Genomic DNA, 25,925 nt, shown 5'->3' with positions numbered 1-25,925 from the left:
GGGACTCCCACCAATTACAAGAACAGGAGTCCCATGTTTTCCTGTTTAAATGTCACTGTCTATGGAACTGCCGAATATACTGTAGCTGAGTACACAACTTCTGTATTTCCGATAGTCTGCTAGAGTTGATTAAAGTGACATGAGTGACCTCCACTCCATTTAAATTTGTGAACATGGGACCCCATTATTGTGACTATCGGGGTTCCCAGTAGTCAGATCTTTCCCTCAATAATCCCTATGTTGTACATGGGAAAATCCCTATAATAATATATTATACTTAGAGATGAGTGAATCGAAGTTGACGAAGTGGAAATCGATCCAAATTTCAGGAAAAATTTGATTCGCACCAAATCCGAATTTACTCAAGCTTTGTGGTAACGAATCACATTTTTTCCTAAAATAGCTGCTGCATGTGTTAAGACATAGAGCAAGTAACTCTGGGAACGAGGGATCACCCACAATGCCATGTATGCAGCCAATCAGTAGCCAGCCAGCGCTGTGATGTCACATCCCTATAAATAGCCTCAGCCATCTTGGATTTAGCCATTTTTCAGTGTACTTAGTGCAGGGAGAGACGTCAGCAGGCGCTAGGGACAGTGCTAGGAAAGACTTGAAAACTGACATTTTGCTCAATAGATGTTCAGGGAAAGAGCATTAGAAGTGTAGGGAAAGGATAGGGAGGAATTATTACAGTATTGAAGCAGAAAAGGGTTCAGTAGGGGAGGTTACAGCCTGGGTAATAGGAACAATCCTATTACACCTTGCTGCACTGTGGATCCAACTCTGAGTGGGCTCAGCATGCATGTTGGTATCTGCATCCCTTGTAATGGAGGCCATTTTGGCACAAAAAATGGAAAAAGGCAGAGTGGATCCAACATGCATGTGGGTCCAACACTCCCTGAATTTTATGCCGGTCATTATGGCGCATAACAGGTAGTATTGACGTTCGGCAGACGGGCTTAGATGGTTTTGTACAAAATGCATTGTCCAAGCATCTCGCTTTTATAAATAAGCGTAGTATTAGCACCATAATTTTTGTAAGCATTGTTGTACTGATTTGCAGAGTGCTGCTGCATTGTCTCTATTTTTCCTCTAGTTTTTTGTTAGGCCGCCGGAGGAGGTAAACATGGCCATATGTAGAATTTGTGGGCAGAAGGTGAAGCGTGGCCAGGGTGACAATGTTGGCACCACGGCCCTGCATCAACATATGCAGCGTCACCATAAAGTGGCCTTGGAGAACCGTGGGTCCAATGTGGTGGGCCAACCTGCTGCAGCAACCGCTACATCACCCAGTGGCACACACCTGGTTTCAGGCAGTCAAGGCTCCACCATCTCAGCCGAAGGGAGCTGTCTGTCCTTCCCTTCATCTGCTGGTCGTGATGCTCTTGCTCTTCCTCTTACTCCTTGTCAGTCATTCCATCAGCAATCGATTACCAAAGCATTTGCCAAGAGACAACAGTATGCGTGAACTCATCCAACGGCGCAGAAGCTGAAAGTGCTCCTGTTCAAGTTGCTGGTGCTGCAGTCCCTCCCTTTCCAAGTGGTGGACTCTGCACCTTTCAGAAAACTGATGGCTTGTGCAGAGCTGAGGTGGAGAGTCCCAAGCCGTCATTTTTTTTGCCAAAGAGGCAGTACCAGCCATGACCATACATGTAGAACAGAAGGTGGGCCAGTCCTTGAGCGTTTTGCTGTCTGCCAAAGTGCACGGCAGTGCCGACGTGTGGAGCTATAACTACGGTCAGGGACAATACATGTCCTTTATGGCCCACTGGGTGAATGTGGTTCCTGCACAGCCACACTTGCAACTTGGCCGGTTGACGCCGCTATCACCTTCACGTTCTCACGTCGTTGGTACTACAAAAATGCCAGTCTCTGCCTCCTCATCCTCCACCGTGTCCTCAGCCTCCACTGCAGGGACAATTTACAGTGCCCCTTCAGCATACCACATGTGCAGGGCACTGTGGTGTCAAGCTGTTCTGCACTTCGTTTGCCTGGGCGAACGGAGTCAAGGTGACAAAGTGTAAAGGTGGCAGCAGCATGAGGAGACCATAGAGTGGCAAGGTGACATAGTGTGGAGTTGGCAGCAGCATGAGGAGGCCACAGAGTGGCAACGTGACATAGTGTGGAGGTGGCAGCACCATCAGGAGACCACAGAGTGGCAAGGTGACATAGTGTGGAGGTGGCAGCAGCATGAGGAGAACACAGAGTGACCCAATGTCTGGAGGTGGTGGCAGCATCAGGAGGCCACAGAGTAGCACAATGACAGTATGGAGGTGGCAGCAGCATCAAAAGACCATAGTGTGGCAAGGTGACATAGTGTGAAGGTGGCAGCAGCATGAGGAGACCACAGAGTGGCAAGGTGAAATAGTGTGGAGGTGGCAGCAGCATGAGAAGAGCACAGAGTGGCAATGTGACATAGTGTGGAGGTGGGTGGCAATATCAGTACCCAATGAAGATGGTGGGTGAAAGAAGGAGCACTTGGCATCAGATGTGTGTCATCAGGTGAGTGACAGCATCAGAATAATAGCTGAGACAGGTAGCCAGAAGAAACCGGTCTCTTTTGTCAAAGTCTTGGTGTGGCACCATGGATGATCTAATCTGATGCATCAGGCATTGGTGGGTGAAAATCCTGGCTGATCCACGCCTGATTCATCTTGACAAAGGTCAGTCTCTCCACATTTTGGGTGGACAGGCGAGTTCTTCTTGGGGTAACTATGGCCCTGGCCGCACTAAACGCCCGCTCTGATGCCACACTACTGGCCAGGCAGGACAGCTTTTCCAGGGCAAACTCTGCCAGTTGCGGCCACAAATCCAGTTTGGCTGCCCAGTAGTCCAGTGGATCTTCAATGTGGGGTGGCAGAGTGTTGTTCAAGTATGCCACCACCTACTGGTTCAGGTCCTGCTGCAGGTCTAGCTGCTGCTGCTAGTGAGTAGTTTCTTCACTAGGCGAAGAAAGCTGCTCATCAGCGACTCTAGACTCAAGTTGCTGCTGATGGAGCTGTTACTGATCCTGCCACCCCACCCCTCCCCAGCAGCCATGGCAGAGAAACGTGAGCGCACAGGGCCCCCCCGGTCAGACCTGCAAGAGGATGGACGATGGCGCAGATAGGCAGCGACCAACTGACTACATAGGATGTCTCTGTAGTAGTTCAGTTTGTCCTCCCTCTCAGCAGGTGTAAAAAAGGCCCCCATTTTGGATCGGTAGCGAGGGTCCAACAAGGTGGAGAGCCAGAAGTCATCCCTTTGCCAAATGGTGACAATTCGGCTGTCACTACGCAAGCAAGTGAGCATTAGTGATGAGCGGCAGGGGCAATATTTGAATTTGCGATATATCGATAATATTCAGGCGAATATTCGCCAAATATTCGTGATTTCGTGATATTCTTTTCGATTGTGCTATTATGCGCGGACGCACGTATGCACTATTAGCTACATAAGTGATGCAAATGGTTGGCAGCAACTTTTGTGATAGTGAGGAAGAACTCCTGATCACGGTAAGTAATTGTACATTACAGCGCTGTTTTAGATTAAAATTCCGTGCATGTTATAACAATAGCTTTATATGCAGATAGAGTTTTTCAAAGTATTCGAGATCGAACAAATCGCCACTATTGATTCGAATATTTTAACGCAATACATACAACTCTACCTTTAATCAGGTCTGACAACATAATACTGATTGTTGAACTTAGTATTATTGGGACCAGGGCCGGGCCGACACAGAGGCTGGGGAGGCTCCAGCCTCAGGGCGCAGGCCAGCTCCCCAGCCTCTGGGCGGCAGGCAGGCCACTGAGTCAGAAGATCCGATGGTATATTCTAACCCCCAGGTGTTCCCATGGTGACGGGGACGCTTGCCTGGGGGTTAGAATATACCATCGGATCTGAGTTTTCACGCTCTCAGTGAGAACGTGAAAACTCAAATCCGATGGTATATTCTAACCACCAGGCGTTCCCATGGTGACAGGGATGCTTGCCTGGGGGTTAGAATACACAGGGCCACGCCGCTCACAGGAGTACATTTATATACTAATCAGTAACTTTAACTTTAATCATTGCTAATCAAATTTAATTTTGGATACCTTACTCTGTCTTAGCTCCGGTAACAGCAGTAAGTGCGGGCGGCGCTCACTCACTGACGTCACGCGCCTGCTCCTTCCACTAGGCGGCGCAGGCACGTGACGTCAGTGAGTGAGCGCCGCCCGCCCGCACTTACTGCTGTTACCGGAGCTAAGACAGAGTAAGGTATCCAAGTTAAGAGATTAGCAATGATTAAAGTTAAAGTTACTGATTAGTTTATAAATGTACTCCTGTGAGCGTCGGGGAGGAGGATCTGTGGATGGCACTGTTTAGGGGAGGGGGATCTGTGGATGCCACTATTTAGGGGAGGGGGGATCTGTGGATGGCACTGTTTAGGGGAGGGGGATCTGTGGATGGCACTGTTTAGTAGTGTTGATCACGAATATTCGAATTGCGAATTTTAATCGCGAATATCGGCACTTCGAGAATTCGCGAATATTTAGAATATCGCTAAATATATTCGTAATCGCGAATATTCGATTTTTTTAAAATACCAGTTCATGCGAATTTTTATGCGAAAATTTCATGCGAATTTTATGCGAATTTTCGCAATCAAGAAAATAATGCCTGGAGATCATGAATTCGCGAATTTTCGAATATATGGCGAATATTCGCCCAAATATTCGCGAAATATCGCGAATTCGAATATTACCCCTGCCGCTCATCACTACTGTTTAGGGGAGGGGGATCTGTGGATGGTACTGTTTAGGGGAAGGGGATCTGTAAATGGCACTGTTTAGGGGAGGGGGATCTGTGGATGGCACTGTTTAGGGGAGGGGGATCTGGATGATGATTAATAACAAACATACATATCTAAATGGTGGGGGGGGGAACTTGGGCAGCTCAGCCTCTGTTGGTGGTGGACCTTGTCCCAGCCCTGGTTGGGACATCACAGCACTATTTATGTAGCATGTATGTATGGACAGCAGAGAAATGTCTCTCACATGCACATTGCACATTTATTTTCCTGCCACACTCTATAACCTATACTATCTAACACTAACCCTAAGGATTATATATTTCAGCTAACTATCTCTATAACCTACACAACACCCTGCACTGGACCCTATCAGCTTTTCAGCTACACAATTCCCTATTTCTATCTAACACTAACTATCAGGATTATTTATATGCAATTTGAAAAAGCACAGCACAGTATTCAAGCTCCTCTCTCTCTCACATGAAACTCCACAAAATGGCTGCTGGGGAGTGTCTTAATTTATATAGTGAAGGGGTAGGCAAATTTTCTATCGGTTGCTAGGGATGTTGCTAAGCTGTGAGAAAGCCTTCTCATTGGCCCACAAGCTAGAAGAAGGGAGGGATGATCACCTGATGTGTACTGTGTTAAAAAAAAGAAAAAAAAAAGAAAAAGAAAGAATATTCGTCATTACGAATATATAGCATTATATTCTAAATATTCGCGAATTCTCGAAGTGCCGATATTCACAATAAAAATTTGTAATACGAATATTTGCGCTCAACACTAGTGAGCATGCAGCGGGCCATTTGTGCAAGTGACTCGGAGGGACTCCCTGCCTCCATCTACACTGCATACTGCCACGGTGTGTCTGGGTCCTCTGCCTCGTCTTCCTCATCGCCCTGTACTCCTCTGGCTGCTCCTGCTCCTCCTCTTCTGTCACCTGTGTAGAAAAAAACACCCATTTCGCTACACATTGCTTGTGCTTCAATGTCCTCCTCCTCCTCCTCCAGTTCAGCCCCCACAGGGCTCATGTGGCCATGAGATCTAGGCGCCACGTCTCCAGTCCCCTTACCAGCCAGATTTACTAGCATCTGTTCCAGGACATGAAGCAGTGGAATAACGTTGTTCATCCCGTAGTCCTGGCGAACTGACAAATAACGTGGCCTCCTTAAAGGGCCTGAGCAAAAGGCAGGTGTCACGCATGAGCTGCCACTGGCTGACATCGGAGTTACACAGGGGAGTACTCCTGTCCGCTTGGATCATCAAGAAATATATAGTTGGTCCAACATATGGAGGGTGGAATTCCAACGGGTGGAAACGTCGCATATAAGCCTATGTTGGAGGATGCAGTTCTGCCGCCGCAGCTCAAGGAGGGTGTGCTTTGCAGTGTACGAGTGGCTAAAGTACATGCAAAGTTTCCTGGCCATTTTTAGGATGTCTTGCAGATAGGAGGAAGACTTCAAGAACCGCTTGACAACCAGATTGAACATGTGTGCCATGCAGGGCGCATGGCTCAGCCATCCTTGATGCAGCGCCGATACCATGTTCTTCCCGTGGTCGGTCACCATGGTTCCGATTTTGAGTTGTCACGGAGAAAGACAGGATTCGATTTCTTGCTGAAGGACACAGAAAAGTTCCTCCCCTGTTTGACTCCCCTGGGGTCGCACATGGATTGCATACACTACATTCCTCCAACTTAATTCTTGGATCTCTACATCAAAATAATGTATTTGCTGTAAATCGCGAGAGGGGTATAGTTGGAGACATTGACTTCACAAGAGATACAGAGCAGCGGAGTTGAGCCACCTCTATTTGCTTCCCGCTGTTTACTGCTCCTGGTCCTGAATTAAATTTGGGGCAACCAGCTTCAGCTTCCTCTAATGTGTATGCCTACGGAGTCCTATTGTTATGGCTTTGCACAGGGAGCAAGAATGTTACGCACAATTCTGATGGAACTCCTGATCTTAAGAAACTGGACTTGGACTTCAAAGCAGAGGCTCTCCTGTCATGTCTTGTGTGCTGTGGAGATCGAATGCAGCGGAGCAGATAAAAACACATGAATATTTTCAACTTACTGAAGCTGCTTGATTTAATTGTGAATAGATAGTAAAGGCAAATTCTACTGGTGTGTTGTCATCAGCGTCTTCATTATGTTTACTGCAGGACCCACAACGACGTAATTCGGTCTACAATGACCCATCATTTTGAAAAAATGAGACCTGTTTCTTCTGGCTACCTTCCTCAGCTACTATTCTGATGCTGCCACCCGCCTGATGCCACACATCTGATGCCAAGTGCTCCTTCTTTCACCCACCATCTTCAGCTGGTACTGGTATTGCCACCCACCTCCACACTCTGTCACCGGGTCACTCTGTGGCCTTCTGATGCTGCTGCCACCTCCAAACTATGTCACATTGCCACTCTGTGGTCTCCTCATGCTGCTGCCACCTCCACACTATGTCACCTTGCCACTTTGTGGTCTCCTGATGCTGCTGCCACCTCAACACTGTCATTGTACCTCTCCGTGGCCTCCTGATGCTGCTGCCACCTCAACACTCTGTTATTGTGCCACTCTATGGGCTCCTGATGCTGCCGCCACCTCCAGACTCTGTCATTCGGCTACTCTGTGGCCTCCTAATGCTGCTGCCATCTCCACACTATATCACCTTGCCACTCTGTAACCTCCTCATGCTGCTGCCACCTCCACACTATCACCTTGCCACTCTGTCGCCTCCTGATGTTGCTTCCACCTCCACACTATGTCACCTTGCCACTCTGTGGTCTCCTCATGCTGCTGCCACCTCCACACTATGTCACCTTGCCACTCTGTGGTCTCCTCATACTGCTGTCACCTCCACCCTATGTCACCTTTCTACTCTGTGGCCTCCTGATGCTGCCGCCATCTCCACACTGTCATTATGCCACTCTGTGGCCTCATCCTGATGCTGCCGCCACCTCCAGACTCTGTCATTGGGCCACTCTGTGGTCTCCTCATGCTGCTTCCACCTCACCACTATGTCATAGGGCCACTCTGTGGACTTCTCATGCTGTTCCCACCCTCCCCACTTCATGACTGGGCCACTATTTTGCCTTTCGGCCTGGCTGACATTATCATTTATTTGACCCTTCTCCTGATCTGTCAGAAGGAAAGAAAAATGAGACGCACAACGGATCCTGCCTGTGTAGCAGCTGTTAGACCTGTATGGTCCAATCAGAATTGGCTTGTGATTTGGTAGCCTAAAGCAGGAGTGGGTACAAAACACAGAAGACATGCAAATATTCAATTCACGTATCATCTCTGTTTTGGATCCACTCCTGTTTTTTTTGGCTTTAGCAATACTGATTGATTACTGACCAAATGCTGACCGAGCGAAGGTGGATGCTCCACAGACAGGATCCGTTTTTTGGGGGGTTATTGTTCTGACGGATCAGAGGAAGGGCAAAATAATCATAGTCAACACAAACTTACTGCTGACACCCTCTCCACTATGTCAGGGGTCTCTACTTGTATAAACATTTAATAGAACAGGTTCTGTAGACATCTATGTGGAATCAGCTTCCGGTGGTGAAAAAGGAGTGTGCTCATTCTTGATGCTAACATTGACTTGTAATACTGAGTTCACACTTGGGTTATTTGGTCAGTTTTGGTCCCAAAACTGCCCAAATAAGTGAAGTGTGCAGTGATTCTAAGAGCGACACCTGTCATCTGCATGTCATACTGACTCAGTATTATTTCACTACCACAGCAGACTACCTATGCGTGTTACTGCAAGGCAAAGTGTTCTACACCACTATAAAGGCTCTCTGCAGCCAGGAAATAGCAGTTTTTAATGTAATTCACTGCAAATAAATTCAGATCGAACCAAATTTTGTAAAAAAAATTGGCAAACCGGCCGAATCAAATTTTTGAGAAATTCACTTATTTCTAATTATATTAATTGATATCAGGACATTACCTGAGATAAAGACGTTTCCAGATTATAAGACTTATTAAGAGTAAAAGAAAACTGATGACAGATCCCAGTACCAGGTACATGATCCAATTACTGCCTGTACGAAAAGATATTAAATGTTTAGAAATCAAGACGGACATTTCCAAATATAAAACCCTTATAAGAGAAATTATAGCATTTAACAATTTTAACCCCTTAAGGACCACAAAAAAAGTAAATTCCCAGAATTTGCTGTCCTGTTCTTCACACTAAAGTGCCAGAAGTGGGAGACAAGTAGTGTCCATACTCCCAGAGAAGTGGTGCTACTAAGACAGGCAGAGGGGCAACCTGTTCTAACCTAACAGTACAGTGACTCTCTCCAAGGAATGGGTTTAAGCTGCCTGTCCATGCGTATAGCCAGCAAGGTTCTGCTCAGTGGCGTAACTTCCGGGGAAGCAGGGGAAGCGGCTGCTTCGGGGCCCGGCCTGCCAAGGGGCCCGGCGCCCCGGCAGCGTGTATGACAGTTTATTTTCAAGTTAGTTAAATATGATCGATTCTTGTTGTTCAGGGCCCCTTCACAGCAGCAGCGGCGGCGGACCAGGCCCCCTCGCTAATGTGATCTTAATCTTACCCACATCCTTCATGTATCAGAGGCAAAGCATTTACCCACACAGCCATAAAGGCTGCCTTGCCAATGACTGAAAAAATATGAGACTTCTACTGTTGTAGCTGGCTAAGTGTACATCTATACACATGACAGCTGCCCCAACACACCCAGCACTGCTATATCTCTATATATGATGGCTTCCCCAGAACACCCAGCTCTGCTACATCTAATACACATGACAGCTGCACCAGCACACTCAGCTCTACTATATCTCTATATATGACAGCTGCCCCAGCAAACCCAGCTCTGCTACATCTATACACATGACAGCTGCCCCAACACACCCAGCACTGCTATATCTCTATATATGATGGCTTCCCCAGAACACCCAGCTCTGCTACATCTAATACACATGACAGCTGCACCAGCACACTCAGCTCTACTATATCTCTATATATGACAGCTGCCCCAGCAAACCCAGCTCTGCTACATCTATACACATGACAGCTGCCCAAACACACCCAGCTCTGCTACATCTATACACATGACAGCTGCCCCAGCACACTCAGCCCTGCTATATCTCTATATATCTATCTACTGTATAGCAATACTTAGAGATATATAGATGTAGTAGAGCTGGGTGTTCTGGGGCAGCTGTCATATATAGAGATATAGTAGAGCTGAGTGTGCTGGTGCAGCTGTCATGTGTATTAGATGTAGCAGAGCTGGGTGTGCTGGGGCAGCTATCATATATAGAGATATAGCAGAGCTTAGTGTGCTGGGACAGCTGTCATATAGAGATATAGCAGTGCTGGGTGTGTTGGGGCAGCTGTCATGTGTATAGATGTACACTTAGCCAGCTATAACAGTAGAAGTCCCATATTTTTTCAGTCATTGGCAAGGCAGCTCTTATGGCTGTGTGGTTAAGTGCTTTGCCTCTGATACAGAAGGTCGTGGGTTCGAATCCCAGCAGAAACTTTTCTGAAATACAAGCACTGACTCCATGTATGGACATACAGGGCGGGATACAGGAAGAGGCTGCATCGCATCACTGACATTCAGGTAAGTAGAAGTGTTTATTTATTTTTTAATACCCGACTGTTACTGCCATGGGGGGAGCGGGAGGCACTTGATACTGGCACATGGAGGGGGGAGGGGGGTTGGGACCTGATACTGGCACATGGAGGGGGGAAGGGGGTTGGCACCTGATACTGGCACATGGGGGGAGAGGCACCTGATACTGGCACATGGGGGGGAGAGGGGTTGGCACCTGATACTGGCACATGGGGGGGGAGCGGCACTTGATACTGGCACTTTTTTTTGGGGGGGGGAGATGCACTATGATACTGGGACATGGGGGGGGAGGAGAGAGGCACTTAATACTGGCACATGGGAGGGGGGGTTTGGCACTTGATACCGGCATGTGGGAGGGGGGGTTTGGCACTATGATACTGGCACATGGGGGGGAGATAGGCACTTGATACTGGCACTTTTTTAAAGGGGGGAGATGGCACTATGATACTGGGACATGGGGGGGAAGAGAGAGGCACTTGATACTTGCACATGGGGGGGAGGAGAGAGGCACTTGATACTGGCACGTGGGGGGGGGGTTTGGCACTTGATACTGGCACATGGGTGGGTTTGGCACTATGATACTGGCACATGGGGGGGGGAGGCACTTGATACTGCCACTTTTTTTGTGGGGGGAGATGGCACTATGATACTGGGACATGGGGGGGAAGAAAGAGGCACTTGATACTGGCACATGGGGGGGGGTTTGGCACTATGATACTGGCACATGGGGGGTGGGAAGGAGAGAGGCACTTGATACTGGCACATGGGGGGGGAGATGGCACTATGATACTGGGACATGTGGGGGGGGGAGAGGCACTGATACTGGCACATGATGGGGGGGGCATCTATGGGGACACTTACTGGCACATTATTGGGGGGCATTATGGGGAACACTAGGCCGGCAGCCTATCAGAGGCCGGACACTGAGGGGCATCTACTGGGGCACTATATATGGGGCATTTTATACTGGTACATTATGGGGGGCATTAGCAGGAAGGGGGGAGAGGAGCACTATGGGGGAATTTACTGGGGGCACTATATAGGGGTATTTTATACTGGAACATTATGGGGGCACTATGGGGACATTAGCTCAACTGGGGGCATTACAAGGGGGTATTTTTGCACTGTCACATTATAAGGAGAATTATTTCTACTGGGGGGGCATTATGGTGGGCTTTATTACTCCCCCATGGTATGACCCCCTAGTAACAGCACCAGCCTCTCCCTGCTCTGCTATCCCTCTGCCCCTTCTCCAAATCCTTATTATGAAATCTTTCTAATTAGGATAAAACACAACATCAGCTCCGCCGAGCCCCCGGGCAAAGTGTTGAAGTGGCGTCCGAGATCCCCAAGGGCCAAGCCAAGTAAATGTAAGTGTTTATGTGAAATATGTTTATGTTATACACATATAGCATACACTGTGCCACACAATATACAGTATACCTCTACACTGTGCCACACAATATACAGTATACCTCTACAGTGTGCCACACAATATACAGTATACCGCTACACTGTGTCCCACACTATACAGTATACCGCTACACTGTGCCAAAGGAGTGGGGTTTACACAGGAGGAGGGAGGTGCGAAGCGCACTGGGGGGGGGGGGGGCCCTTACAAATATTTGCTGTGGGGCCCAGTCACTTCTAGTTATGCCCCTGGTTCTGCTCAAAGTTCACTAGGCACATTTTGGCACATAGGAAGAACATTGTTGGCTGCACGTATGGACAGGCATCTTGACCCCCCCCCCCCCCCCATCTCATTGGAGACAATCAGACGTATATAAGTGTGCATAACATGATGTACAGTTGTGTTCAAAATAATAGCAGTGTGTTTAAAAAAATGAACAAAGCTCAAAATCCTTCTAATAGCTTTTATTTCCATACACACAAATGCATTGGGAACACTACACATAATATTCCAAATAGTGTTTGTATTCTTCTTTACAAACTCAAACATTCACTATATAAACTTAAAAATGTTTGAAGATTTTGCTTTCCTTTGAATCACTGAACTAATATTTAGTTGTATAACCGCTGTTTCTGAGAACTGCTGGACATCTGTGTTGCATGGAGTCAACCAACTTCTGGCCCCTGTGATCAGGTATTCCAGCCCAGATGATTGGACTACATTCCACAGTTCTTCTCTATTTCTTGGTTTTGCCTCAGAAACTGTATTTTTGATGTCACCTCCCAAGTTTTCTATTGCATTAAGATCCAGGGATTGGGCTGACCGCTCCGTAACGTCAATCTGGTTGGTCTGGAACCAAGATGTTGCACATTTACTGGTGTTTGGGGTCGTTGTCTTGTTGGAACACCCATTTCAAGGGCATTTCCTCTTCAGCATAAGGCAGCATGACCTCTTCAAGTATTCTGATGTATTCAAACTGGTATGCGATAAATAGGCCCAACACCGTAGTATGAGAAACATCCCCATATCATGATGCTTGCGCCACCATGCTTCACTGTCTTCACAGTGTACTGTGGCTTCAGTTCAGTGTTTGGAGGTCGTCTGACAAACTGTCTCCGGTCACTAGACCCAAAAAGAACAATCGTACTTTCATCAGTCCACAGAATGTCTCTTTAGGCTGTCAATGTTCTCTTTGGCAAATTGTAACCTCTTCAGCACATGTCTTTTTTTCAACAGTGGGACTTTGCGGGGGCTTCTTGCAGATAGCTTGGCTTCACATAGGCATCTTCTAATTGTAACAGTACTCACAGGTAACTTTACACCTTCTTTGATCTTCCTGGAGTGTTTGCCATTTTGGCTATTCTTCTATACATTCGAACGGTAGTTTTTCGCTTTCTTCCGCGTCTTTTAGGTTTTGGTTGCCATTTTAAAGCATATGCGATAATTTTAGCTGAGCAGCCTATCATTTTCTGCACTTCTTTATATGTTTTCCCCTCTCCAATCAACTTTTTAATCACGGTACGCTGTTTTTCTGAACAATGTCTGGAACGACCCATTTTCCTCAGAATTTCAGAGAGAAATGCACTGTAACCAGCAGGTACAACATTTGCTGCCTTCCTTCCTTAAATAAGGGCAATACTTGCCACCTGTTTTTCAAAGATTGAATGACCTCACTAATTGAACTTCACACTGCTATTATTTTGAACACGCCCCTTTCAATTAGTGATTCAATTACACAGAATCAGCAGCATGCATGTCATGACTGTTGGGTCTGTTGGATTTCTATTGCTCTACTACACCTGCTAGTAAATTATTTGCCATGTAGAAATATAATTTCTACCAAAAACAGTGATTGATCAGGTTAGTGATTTCTGATTGCTACTATTTTAAACACAACAGTAAGTACCTACTATTCAGTGATATGACTTCTGTCCATGGAGTCAGAAACGTTGGATGAGATACGACACACGTCACTGATGTCTCGTTCAGTCTTTCTGTACGGAGGGTGCTGATCACTGTCCTCGTCTGGTCCGGCTCTTCCAGTATTGTAGTAGTTATGTTATTTGAATGTGGGATCCAGGAGATTTTTGCAGGTGGATTCCCACCAACGGCTCCGCACTCTGAAGATCCATCACCGTTTAATTTTGAGTATGTAGACGGCTGAGCTGTGGAGGAGAATTGAGCTGGTTATTCCGATGAGAAGGATTTGTATGCTCTACAACAGTCTTTTTCCAATAGCCACACACCAGACATGCTTCATTAAATTTTACAGAAGCTATAAATACAGTTGACATGAGAGAACATCTGCCCAGGCTCTTGTACAAGTTAATGGTGGTCATTGACTCATGGTGGGCTCCCGGATCAGGAGAGGACAAACAGTTTGTCGCGTGCCGGAGGCCCAAGGCAGACCTCCGGGACGTAATGCAAACAGGACACAGGCAGCAACAGACCAGGGACCAACAGGGCAATTATTACACATGTAATAAAAGAACATGACAGTACAATAAATGCAGGTTAGGCAATAGTGGTAGACCTACCAGAGAACCAAGTGCACCGGCAGACCAGAGGCAAAACCCAGAGGGCGGAGAGCCAGTGAGCCCCGCTCTTCACAGAGCCCCAGGTGGTGGGGATGAACTGGGCCGAGTGCTCACTGGTTGCACCTCCAGGAAGGTCCTGGTACACTTGGCCCCTACCTGCAAAGAACCATGCTGGTGCAAGCACCAGCAGAACAGACAACAGAACTGGAACCCAAGCAAACCCAGGACATGGATCAGACAACAAGACAAACGGGAACCAGCACAGAAGCAGATGCCTGGACCCCAAGCGGAACAGAAGCATGGCGGTCACAGGCAGAGCTGCACACAGACTAAAGATCCTCCCTCCGAAGAACCCAGGGACCCTCTCACGAAGGCAGGACAAACACAGGAACAGAAGTAATGCACTGCAGGACAGACAAGGAACGGACTAGATCAGAAGCAGTTTAGCACTGCCAGGCTATCATATGCAGTTGGAGCACTGCTAGGCTACACAAGGGACAGAGTGGATACAGACAGAGAACAGGTACAGAAGAACAGGCAAGGCTTGGACAAAGATAACAACTGTGGCAATGTGAACATTGAGGTGTTGTTTCCAGAGGTTCCAGTCCGGGACTTAGGGCATGCTCATGTCCAGGGATCCTATTTAATCCTGCTACTGGATCCTGGGTGTGTCTCACTCTGGAGAGTTTGCAGACAGAGGCCTGGTGAGGCTCTGTCAGTGTGGTCTCAGCTAGGCAAGGCTGAGGGGCCACGAGGCTATGCAATAGCCTGGACTTGGGGGGACTCAGCGACACCCGGGAACAAGCATTGAAAGTTCAGAGTCAGGAGGACTGCTAGACCACAACCCCCTCCAAAGGTACTGCATTTGTTACAGCCTGAGGCTGGTGGACTGTATGTCTGGGGTAAGCCGCACCTGGTTCCATGTGGGAACGTTATCGTATAGCCGAGTTAGGGATGCGATGTTTATTATGTTTAGGTAGAGCCCAGACGGGCAGGCTTTTGTTTTATGCCATGTTGTGTATAGGGTGACCACATTTCCAAACTGCCATTCAGGGACACCCTCCCCGGCCCCCCCGCACCCATGTCCACTCCCCAAAAAATATGATTTTTGATACTTTTTAAAAAAAATTAAGTCACTTAGTGATCAGTTGATGCTACTGTGCCCCATCAGATGCTGCCAGTGTGCCAATCAGTTGATGCTACTGTGCCCCATCAGATGCTGCCAGTGTGCCCATGATTTGTCGCAAACTGTGCCTCATCAGATGCTGCCAGTGTGCCTATCAATTGCCGCTACTGTGCCCATCAGATCAGATGCTGCTAGTGTGTCAATTAATTGTCACTACTGTGCCCCATCAAATGCTGCCAGTGTGCTAATGAATTGTCGCTACTGTGCCCCCATCAGATGCTGCCAGTGTGCCCATGAATTGTCGCTACTGTGCCCCATCAAATGCCAGTGTGCCCATAAATTGTTGCTAGGCACAGTAGCAACAATTCATGGGCACACTGGCATTTGATGGGGCACAGTAGTGACAATTTACGTGCACACTGGCATTTGATGGGGCACAGTAGCGACAATTCATGGGAACACTGGCAGCATCTGATGGGGGCACAGTAGCGACAATTCATTAGCACACTGGCAGCATCTGATGGGGGGCACAGTAGCGACAATTCATGGGCACACTGGCATTTGATGGGGCACAGTAGTGACAATTTACGTGCACACTGGCATTTGATGGGGCACAGTAGCGACAATTCATGGGAACACTGGCAGCATCTGATGGGGGCACAGTAGCGACAATTCATTAGCACACTGGCAGCATTTGATGGGGCACAGTAGTGACAATTAATTGACACACTGGCAGCATCTGATCTGATGGGCACAGTAGCGGAAATTGATAGGCACACTGGCAGCATCTGATGAGGCACAGTTTGCGACAATTCATGGGCACACTGGCAGCATCTGATGGGGGCACAGTAGCGACAATTCATGGGCACACTGGCATTTGATGGGGCACAGTCCATCAAATGCCAGTGTGCCCATGAATTGTCGCTACTGTGCCCCCATCAGATGCTGCCAGTGTGCCCATGAATTGTCGCTATTGTGCCCCATCAAATGCCAGTGTGCCCATAAATTGTCGCTACTGTGCGCCATCAAATGCCAGTGTGCCCAATACAGCCCGCATCCTGCTGGGGGTTGTAGTTCCACAACAACTGGAGTCCATGTATCATTGCTGGCACTGCACATGGAGTCTATAGATAGAAGTTTCTCTCCGGTAGTATTAGGACACTGGAGCAGCACTGTCTTCTCGGTGGGCTCAGTATCAGAACACAAGGTCCTTACCTCGGGGCCGCAGCGTCTTTCTGCCGTGCAGTGTGGATGACAGTCGGGTGACAGAACCGGGCTGCTTGTAACGTCAGTGTGGAGAGTGGCGGCACTGCGCATGCGCATTCCATTCAAACTCCAGAGGCGGCGAATAGTAAAAGTTCTTTTCGAAAGTAATCACCCGGGGCCGCCAGTGAGAGCAGCCCGGCCTGGTAACCGCTGCCTGACGCTGGGCCGGGAGCAGACAGCCTGTCAACGCCTCATGTAGTCTGTGGACTGCTGAAATACCTCTCCGGCCTGGGTGAGGAGGGAACGGCTCACATGGCAATTCCCCTGTTATACTGCAACTCCCTATCTGCACAGCTACCTGCATCTGTAGGGGCTGCACTGGGAGGTGGGGGTGGAGTCGGAGCCGCAGAGAGAGCGGGACATGGTGACGTCACTGGTTGCTACACGCCAAGCGGGGCAGCCGTAGCAACCAGTGATTTAGGATGAATTAATTACAACAGCACTGCGGCAGCAGCGGCAGTGAATGTTGCAGACTGGCAGGCAGTTGATTCCGGGACTCTCTATTGTCCCGGTTTGAAGGCTCCCGGGACACGGGACAAAAACGTAAATTACGGGACGATCCCGGGCAAACCGGGACACGTGGTCACCCTAGTTGTGTATGGCACTGTTTGGACCTGAAACCCAGTGGTTATGAAGATCATTGTGAGAATGACCCCCGAATAAGAGGCGATCCCTTACATATGGTGGAGGATGCGGGCAATAACAACAGCAGGTTGCTAGGGGCAACGACCTGACGAAAAAGAGCAGGTGCTGCTGAATGTTGCCAAGGAATTGCTGCGTTGCTGTGCAGTGATTTAAAGGGCCGGAAGCCTGCTTGTTCGCTGTTGCTGGAGCAGGTGCTGCTGGAAAACTGCTGGTTAATCTGGACTTTTTTTTTCTGAGGTGCAAGGTGTGCAGGGGTTTAAAGGGCACAGTAAAATAAACTGACCTGTCAAAATGGCTGCCAAATGGTGGAGCGCGTGGGAAAAGTCCTGCGAGATGGTGATCGAGGGGATCCCGCTGCTGGTTGTACTAGACTCCCGCCAACAAGTGTCTCAGGTCCTGCCCGAAATTCTGGACTTTCTGGAGAGAGGGCCAGAGACAGATGTCACCGTGTCTCTGACCTTTATAACAGACTATTGCCCTGTGCAGTGGCAGCTCTTAAAATGTGAGACCCTGGAAGTGGAGTTTGTGCTTGGCAAAGACTTCCCATTATTTTGGCAGCTGTGGAGAGGAGAAAATGCTACAAATTGTGTACCTGGAGAATCCGATGAACAGCAGATATGTGCCGTTGCCAAGGGCAACCGTCGGGAAGACAAAGAGGTGGAGAGCGGTGCGGTTCTCAGTAGTGCATACATGAGGGAATGGTGGGCCGTAATTTCCCCTTATGCTTGGAGGTTTTAAGTAATGGAGACATTTCTGCAGAGAGTGACAAAACTCCTGCAGAACCCATACCTGTCCCTTTAAATGATAATGTGAAGGAGCTGCACATTGAGAACAAGGGTGCAGATAAGGTGCAAAGTGATGGTACCATGTTTGACGAAATGCATAATAGAAATGTGATGTCATGTGAAATATGTGATAATAATGACATGCCTTTTTCTTTGCAGGCTGTGATTGGGGAAAAAGCTAACCCTGTTGGTAAACATGTGTCTGATATAAAAGTGTTGATAAATGTTGAAGAAACACCGCTAGGAGACCCCATTGTAGACAATGTGGCGGGGCTAGAGGGTGTACCACACGTACCAGAGGTGGATGTGCAGTCTCCACAGGTTTCTATGATTATTAAAATGTCCCAGGTGGGGATTGACTCATGGGTGCCCCTAGAGGTCAGGGTTAATAATGACATGAACAGTATAAGTGGCGTATGTGCCGTGACAGTTAGCAACTCCGAGAGTGAGGCTACCATGTCAAGACCCAGCAAAACTAAAGTGGTTACTAGTAGCGAGTCTAACGAACAGATGACAGTTATATCTGACGAGACGAGAGTTCAGTCGGGTGACAGCCTAGCGTCTGAAGCTCATATCCAGACAGTTGTAGATGACCTGACAGGACAGTACAGCTACAAACTTGAAGATTTTTTTCGCTCGCTCTGCACAGTCCCTAGATACACTAGAGATGGGGCTAGCGGTTCTAGAAGAACGTGACCAAGCGGAGACTGATGCTCGAGAGAAGGCGACCAAGGCCCTCTCCTTGGCTAGAGCCCTTGAAGAAGTGCTTGAGGAGCAAAATTAATTAGAGAGGCTGAACAAGTAACTCAGAGCAGAGATGGAAGCTCTCATGAGCTCAAAAGATGCCATCTATGTGTCACAACCAGACAGCTGAGAAGCTCTGACAGGAGCCTTCCAGATCCTCCTCCTTGAGTTTCTTTGTTTTGGTTTCAGTTCCTCATCTCGTTAGTCTATCTCAGCTGTCATGCAGTTGGACTGATTGCTTCCCTTTAAGTTCCTCCCCATAATGCAGTAGTGTGCGGCTTATACAACTTCCTGGAGTGTGTGTGCATGCTGTTCCTATTTCCCAGTCCTCTGCAAGATAAGTGCTGTTCCTTTATTTGTGATTTTCTGTCTGCTGGATTTCAGGAGACCCTGACTCCCTCCGTGTCTAGTGTAGGGAGCCGGTGGTCGTGTCCCCTCACTATTGTAGGGTCTTCAGGTATTAGATAGCCGAGGTACGTGGATATGCGCCCATCCACCTTTGGGGTGTTCGCATAGGCTGAGCAGTCAGGGAGAGTGGCAGGTCTCATGCAGGGGTCTCCCTTTTGTTCCTTAGTTGTGGATCCAGTGAGTCATTGATTATATTGCATTGTCTTGTTTCCTGTACACCATCCGTGACATTATAAGCCGCCAAAACCGTCTCAAGCATGGATCCGGTTTCACTTTTGGCTGAACGCTTCCAGGGTCTTTCATTGGAGGTAGCTGATCTCCGTAAGACTTTTTCTCAGTTTCAAGTGACCGGTTCAGCTTGCGTTCATGGAGTTTGCTCTGAGCCTAAGATCTCGCTCCCGGATACGTTCTCCGGGGGTAGTGAGTATTTTGTGCGTTTTAGAGAGGCTTGCAAACTCCATTTTCGCCTTCTTCCCCATTCTTCCGGTGATGAAGAACGAAGGGTGGGCATCATTATATCGCTGCTCAGGGGTAACGCTTAGTCCTGGGCCTTTTCGCTGCCGGAGGGGGCACGGCCCCTCCGTTCAGTGGATGAATTCTTTTTAGCCCTGGGTCAGATATATGATGATCCGGATCGTATTGCTCTGGCTGAGTCTAGACTACGTCTGTTATGCCAGGGTAAACAATCCGCAGAGATATACTGCTCAGAATTTCGGAGATGGGCAGCTGATACTGGTTGGAATGATGCTGCACTCCGAAGTCAATTTTGCCATGGTCTTTCAGAGGGATTGAAAGATGCATTTGCCTTTCATGAGAGACCTACCTCCTTGGATTCTGCTATGTCTCAGACCGTTCGTATTGACAGGCGTCTTAGAGAGAGAGGAGAGATCTCTCCTTCCTGTCATACTCAGTCCCGGGACAGTGCAGCGGTCTCATTCTGTGCGCAGGGGTCTCAGTCGCTGTCAGCCCCTTCTGAGCAGGAGCCCATGCAGCTGGGGTTGATTACCTCTGACAATAGAAGATTCAGCCCGCATGGGAGGGTTTGTTTTTGTTGTGGAGGTATAAATCATTTGGCAAATGTTTGTCCCTCTAGGAGATTCAGTCTTCTGGGAGTAATAAAGAAACAAAAAGGAAAAAATCTTTTAAAAATGTTCCGTCTGTTACTATTGGCAGGGTTGAGGCGGAAATTGAAGGTTTTCCGTTTGCTTGTAGTTCCCGTTTTGTCCTGCCTGCTAGGGCGGTGCTAGAGAGCAAGAGCATTTTTTGTGAGATTTTTGTGGATAGTGGAGCAGCTGTCAATCTCATTGATAATCAATTTGCAATAACTCATGGTTTCCAGGTATGCACTTTGGGAAAGGATATTCCTTTTTTGCTATTGATTCCGCTCCACTTTCTCAGAAATCATTAAAGGGCATAGTTCACAATATCCGTTTAATTGTGAATGATGCTCATGTTGAGGATGTGTCATGTTTCGTCCTTAGCGGTTTGCCTACTCCTCTAGTGTTGGGGCTACCCTGGCTCACTAAACATAACCCCACCATTGATTGGCAAGCGAGGCAAATAAATGGTTGGAGTGACTTTTGCAGAGAGAATTGCCTCATGACATCTGTTTATGAGGTTTCTACTAAGACTGTACCACCTTTCCTCTCTGAATTTTCGGATGTCTTCTCTGAGAGTGGAGTTCAGGATTTGCCTCCGCACAGGGAGTATGATTGCCCTATTAATCTCATCCCAGGCGCCAAGCTGCCTAAATCTCGTTTATACAATCTCTTCCAACCTGAGAGGGTCGCTATGCGTGCTTATATCTCTGAGAGTCTGAGAAAAGGACACATACGACCCTCGAAGTCACCTGTTGCCGCTGGTTTTTTCTTTGTTAAGAAAAAAGATGGTTCTTTAAGACCTTGTCTGGATTTCAGGGAGCTGAACAGTATCACTATTCGTGATCCTTATCCGCTTCCTCTGATCCCGGACCTGTTTAACCAGGTTGTTGGGGCTAAAGTCTTTTCCAAATTAGACCTAAGAGGGGCATACAACCTGGTTAGGGTCAGAGAAGGAGACGAATGGAAGACGGCTTTCAATACCCCTGAGGGCCATTTTGAGAATTTGGTTATGCCTTTTGGTTTGATGAATGCCCCAGCCGTTTTTCAGCATTTCGTGAACAGCATTTTTTATCATTTAATGGGAAAATTTGTATTAGTGTATTTGGATGACATTTAAATTTTTTTCTCCTGATTTCAAGACTCATAAGGAACACTTACGCCAGGTCTTGCTCATCCTGCGGGAGAATAAATTATACGCGAAACTGGAAAAATGTGTGTTTGCGGTTCCAGAAATTCAATTTCTGGGGTTTCTTCTCTCCGCTTCTGGTTTTCGCATGGACCCCGAGAATGTCCGTGCTGTGCTTGAGTGGGAGCTTCCTGAGAATCAGAAGGCGCTGATGCGTTTTTTGGGCTTTGCCAATTATTAAGACAAAAACACAGAAATATAGTGGCAATACTGGAGGAGCGGCTCAACCCCTAACACTGTAGCGTGTTTTACATTGGGGGAGCAGCCCCACCGCATGTGGACCGCAGCAAACGACTATCCCCAGCAAAAAATGCATACGGTGGAGGATGTCGGCGCGGTCCACATGCACCACAAGGGCATCCTACACAAAACGGAGCATTGTGCGGATGTAAATACAATCATATAAATCACAGAAAAAATGCACCAAACGGATATGCCACTGACTATACTGGCTAGTCATAAATGCAGATATTAAAAGCTGAGACTTTCGCCAATATATTCCTGTCAGGAAAATATCGGAGCCCATCATTGCACCACGTCACGGTCACTCAGCATTTGCCAATTATTACAGGAAATTTATTTTGAATTATTCCTCTGTTGTTAAACCACTCACTGATATGACCAGAAAGGGGGTAGATTTTTCTTCCTGGTCGGTAGAGGCGCGTAAGGCCTTTTCTAATATCAAGGAGAGTTTTGCTTCCGCCCCCATCCTGGTACAACCTGATATTTCGTTACCCTTCATAGTTGAGGTTGATGCTTCTGAGGTAGGGGTGGGTGCGGTCTTGTCTCAGGGTTCCTCTCCTGCCAAATGGCAACCGTGTGCCTTTTTCTCGAAGAAACTCTCCTCCGCAGAGAGAAATTATGATGTGGGAGATAGGGAAGTGTTGGCCATCAAGTTGGCTTTTGAGGAATGGCGCCATTGGCTAGAGGGAGCCAGACACCCTATTACCGTGTTTACTGACCATAAAAATCTGGCCTACTTGGAGTCAGCCAAGCGTCTGAACCCGAGACAGGCCAGATGGTCTTTGTTCTTTTCAAGGTTTAATTTTGTTGTCACGTTCCGCCCTGGGGTTAAGAATGTGAAGGCAGATGCCCTGTCATGTTGTTTTCCGGGAGGTGGGAATTTTGAAGACCCGGGTCCCATTTTGGCTGAAGGTGTGGTGGTCTCTGCTCTTTTTCCTGAATTGGAGGCAGAGGTGCAGGCAGCCCAGTCAGAGACTCCTGATCTTTGTCCTCCTGGGAGGTTGTTTGTGCCTCTCGCTTTGAGACACAAGATTTTTAAGGAACACCACGATACGGTCCTTGCTGGGCACCCGGGGGCAAGAGCCACACTGGATCTCATCGCTCGGAGATTCTGGTGGCCTGCGCTTCGTAAGTCGGTTGAGGGTTTTGTGGCAGCTTGCGAGACTTGCGCTCGTGCCAAAGTCCCTCATTCACGGCCATCAGGTCCTCTCCTTCCCTTACCCATTCCTTCCCGTCCTTGGACACATCTGTCCATGGACTTCATAACGGATTTGCCTCGTTCCTCGGGGAAGACTGTGATTCTGGTGGTGGTGGACCGTTTTAGCAAAATGGTGCATTTCATCCCTTTTCCTGGTTTGCCCAATGCTAAGACGCTGGCACAGGCATTTATTGACCACCTTGTCAAATTGCATGGTATTCCTTCAGACATAGTCTCTGATAGGGGCACGCAGTTTGTTTCCAGATTCTGGAAGGCTTTCTGTTCTCGCTTGGGGGTTCGCTTGTCATTCTCTTCTGCTTTCCACCCGCAGTCGAATGGCCAGACAGAGCGCGTCAATCAGAATCTGGAGACATATCTGCGCTGTTTTGTGGCGGAGAATCAGGAGGATTGGTGTTCTTTTTTGTCCCTTGCTGAGTTTGCTTTAAATAACCGTCGTCAGGAGTCCTCTGATAAGTCACCATTTTTTGGTGCATATGGGTTTCATCCGCAGTTTGGGACTTTCTCGGGAGAGGGGTCTTCTGGTTTACCTGATGAGGACAGATTCTCCTTGTCTTTGTCATCTATTTGGCAAAAGATTCAGGATAATCTAAAGAGCATGAGTGAGAGATATAAGCGTGTGGCAGATAAGAGACGTGTGCCTGGTCCGGACCTGAATGTTGGTGATCTGGTGTGGTTGTCTACCAAAAATATCAAATTGAAGGTTCCCTCCTGGAAGTTGGGTCCTAGGTTTATTGGGCCTTACAAGATCCTGTCTGTCATCAATCCTGTTGCCTACCGTCTTGATCTTCCTCAGACTTGGAAGATCCATAATGTTTTTCATAAGTCCTTATTGAAACCTTATGCTCAACCTATTGTACCCTCGCCTTTGCCTCCTCCTCCGATTATGGTTGATGGAAATCTTGAATTTCAGGTCTCTAGGATTGTGGATTCTCGCCTTGTCCGCGGTTCCCTCCAGTACCTCGTTCATTGGGAGGGTTATGGTCCTGAGGAGAGGATGTGGGTCCCAGTGACGGACATTAAGGCCACTTGTCTCATCAGGGCTTTCCATAGGTCCCATCCTGAGAAGGTGGGCTCTGAGTGTCCGGAGTCCACTCGTAGAGGGAGGGGTACTGTCGCAACCAGACAGCTGAGAAGCTCTGACAGGAGCCTTCCAGATCCTCCTCCTTGAGTTTCTTTGTTTTGGTTTCAGTTCCTCATCTCGTTAGTCTATCTCAGCTGTCATGCAGTTGGACTGATTGCTTCCCTTTTAAGTTCCTCCCCATAATGCAGTAGTGTGCGGCTTATACAACTTCCTGGAGTGTGTGTGCATGCTGTTCCTATTTCCCAGTCCTCTGCAAGATAAGTGCTGTTCCTTTATTTGTGATTTTCTGTCTGCTGGATTTCAGGAGACCCTGACTCCCTCCGTGTCTAGTGTAGGGAGCCGGTGGTCATGTCCCCTCACTATTGTAGGGTCTTCAGGTATTAGATAGCCGAGGTACGTGGATATGCGCCAATCCACCTTTGGGGTGTTCGCATAGGCTGAGCAGTCAGGGAGAGTGGCAGGTCTCATGCAGGGGTCTCCCTTTTGTTCCTTAGTTGTGGATCCAGTGAGTCATTGATTATATTGCATTGTCTTGTTTCCTGTACACCATCCGTGACACTATGAGTTGGAGAAGCCTAAGCGTGCTGCTGCACAGCAGGTGGAAGAAAATGAGAAACCGGAAGAGGAAGATCCTCTGGAAGGTGCCAAGAAGTCAGAGCCTGGTAAGAGTGGGTCTGGAAATGGTGGTGCCGGGGTGCTGGCCAAGGCAGAGAAGGTGGAAAAGGTATCGGCTGAACCAGTTGATGGGGCTGATGTGGATGATGAGGCCAAGAGTCTCATGACAGTGTGTAACCAGGACCAGGTCGCAAAAGACGTCCCCTCCGCCTACAAGGCCTTTCAAGTAGCCAGCAGCCTGCTGGGGAAGAAATATGAGGAGATGTACGACCAGTATGCAGATCCGGGCTATTACGATGGGCTGTCTCTCCTGACTCCTCCCCAAAAAGAGACCAGTGTCCTGGGTGAGCCTCTGGATAAAATGCCAGAAGACAAGGAGTATGCTGAAGACCCCAGTGCCTCCAACCTTGATGCGAAAGGGAAGGAGGAATTAAGAAAGCAAGGATATGATGCCATGTCCCTGAATGGTGAGAAGGCTAATAAAGTAAAGGAGGACGCCAAAGAGACAGAGGCCAAGGAAGCTAAGGCCGAGCTCTTGAACTGGGAGAAATCCTTGGATGTTCCAGAGATCAAGGGTAAAGCCGAAGTGGGGAGAGGCAGTGAAGAGGCAGAAACCCTGAAACTGAGGCACCATCTGAGGAAACCACTGCTGAGAAAGAAGCGAGCGGGAGCAAGCCAGCTCTGCTGTCGGAGCTTCGCAAAGACAAGAAGAAAAGGCCTAAGCGTCTGCAAGAGCCAGCGAAGTCAAACAGAGTCTGTCATTTGCATAAAAATATATTCTGAAGGGAGTTCCAGAAGCCGAGAATGAAATTCTAAGAGTAAAGGAAAAAGAAATGTTCGATCTGCTGTTAAAATAAAGAGACAAAAAGAGGCGAATCATAAGAAGCGTGCTCGGCTGAAGCAGCTGTGTAAGTCAAAGAGCGAGAAAGATAAAAAAAAAAAAAGAGAGGGTCTGCCTGTCACATGGACATGGGAACATTGTAGACAATGTCTCTTGGGCAAGATGTCAGTGTGGGTAACAAACCAAGCACTGATGGCATGGGTCTGGCAAAATAAAGGGAAGCCTCTGACGCTGACCACATCTTCCAGGGGGAAGGTTGAGCCAGGCGATGGCAAGAAAATGCGGATGCCCTGTCACGAGCATCCAGTTGGTACATGTGTTCACCCCC

At 48.0% G+C, this 25,925-nt stretch overlaps 1 protein-coding gene across 1 annotated transcript in view; it reads right to left on the bottom strand.

Annotated features, from left to right (window-relative positions):
• LOC120994442 (cell surface glycoprotein CD200 receptor 1-A-like) overlaps positions 1–25,925 on the bottom strand; it is a 98,249-nt gene that overhangs the window by 28,828 nt on the left and 43,496 nt on the right. Inside the window, exons 3-4 of the mRNA XM_040423001.1 lie at positions 13,712–13,966; positions 8,734–8,827 (exon numbers count right to left, since the gene is read on the bottom strand). Of these exons, the coding sequence (XP_040278935.1) occupies positions 8,734–8,827; positions 13,712–13,966 (349 nt within the window). The remainder of the gene's footprint in view (positions 1–8,733; positions 8,828–13,711; positions 13,967–25,925) is intronic.

Source organism: Bufo bufo, chromosome 3, assembly GCF_905171765.1.
Source record: "Bufo bufo chromosome 3, aBufBuf1.1, whole genome shotgun sequence".
In the NCBI taxonomy this organism is placed as follows: domain Eukaryota; kingdom Metazoa; phylum Chordata; class Amphibia; order Anura; family Bufonidae; genus Bufo; species Bufo bufo.
The sequence above is the reverse complement of the archived record's forward strand: the minus strand, read 5'-3'. Positions and strand labels throughout refer to the sequence as shown.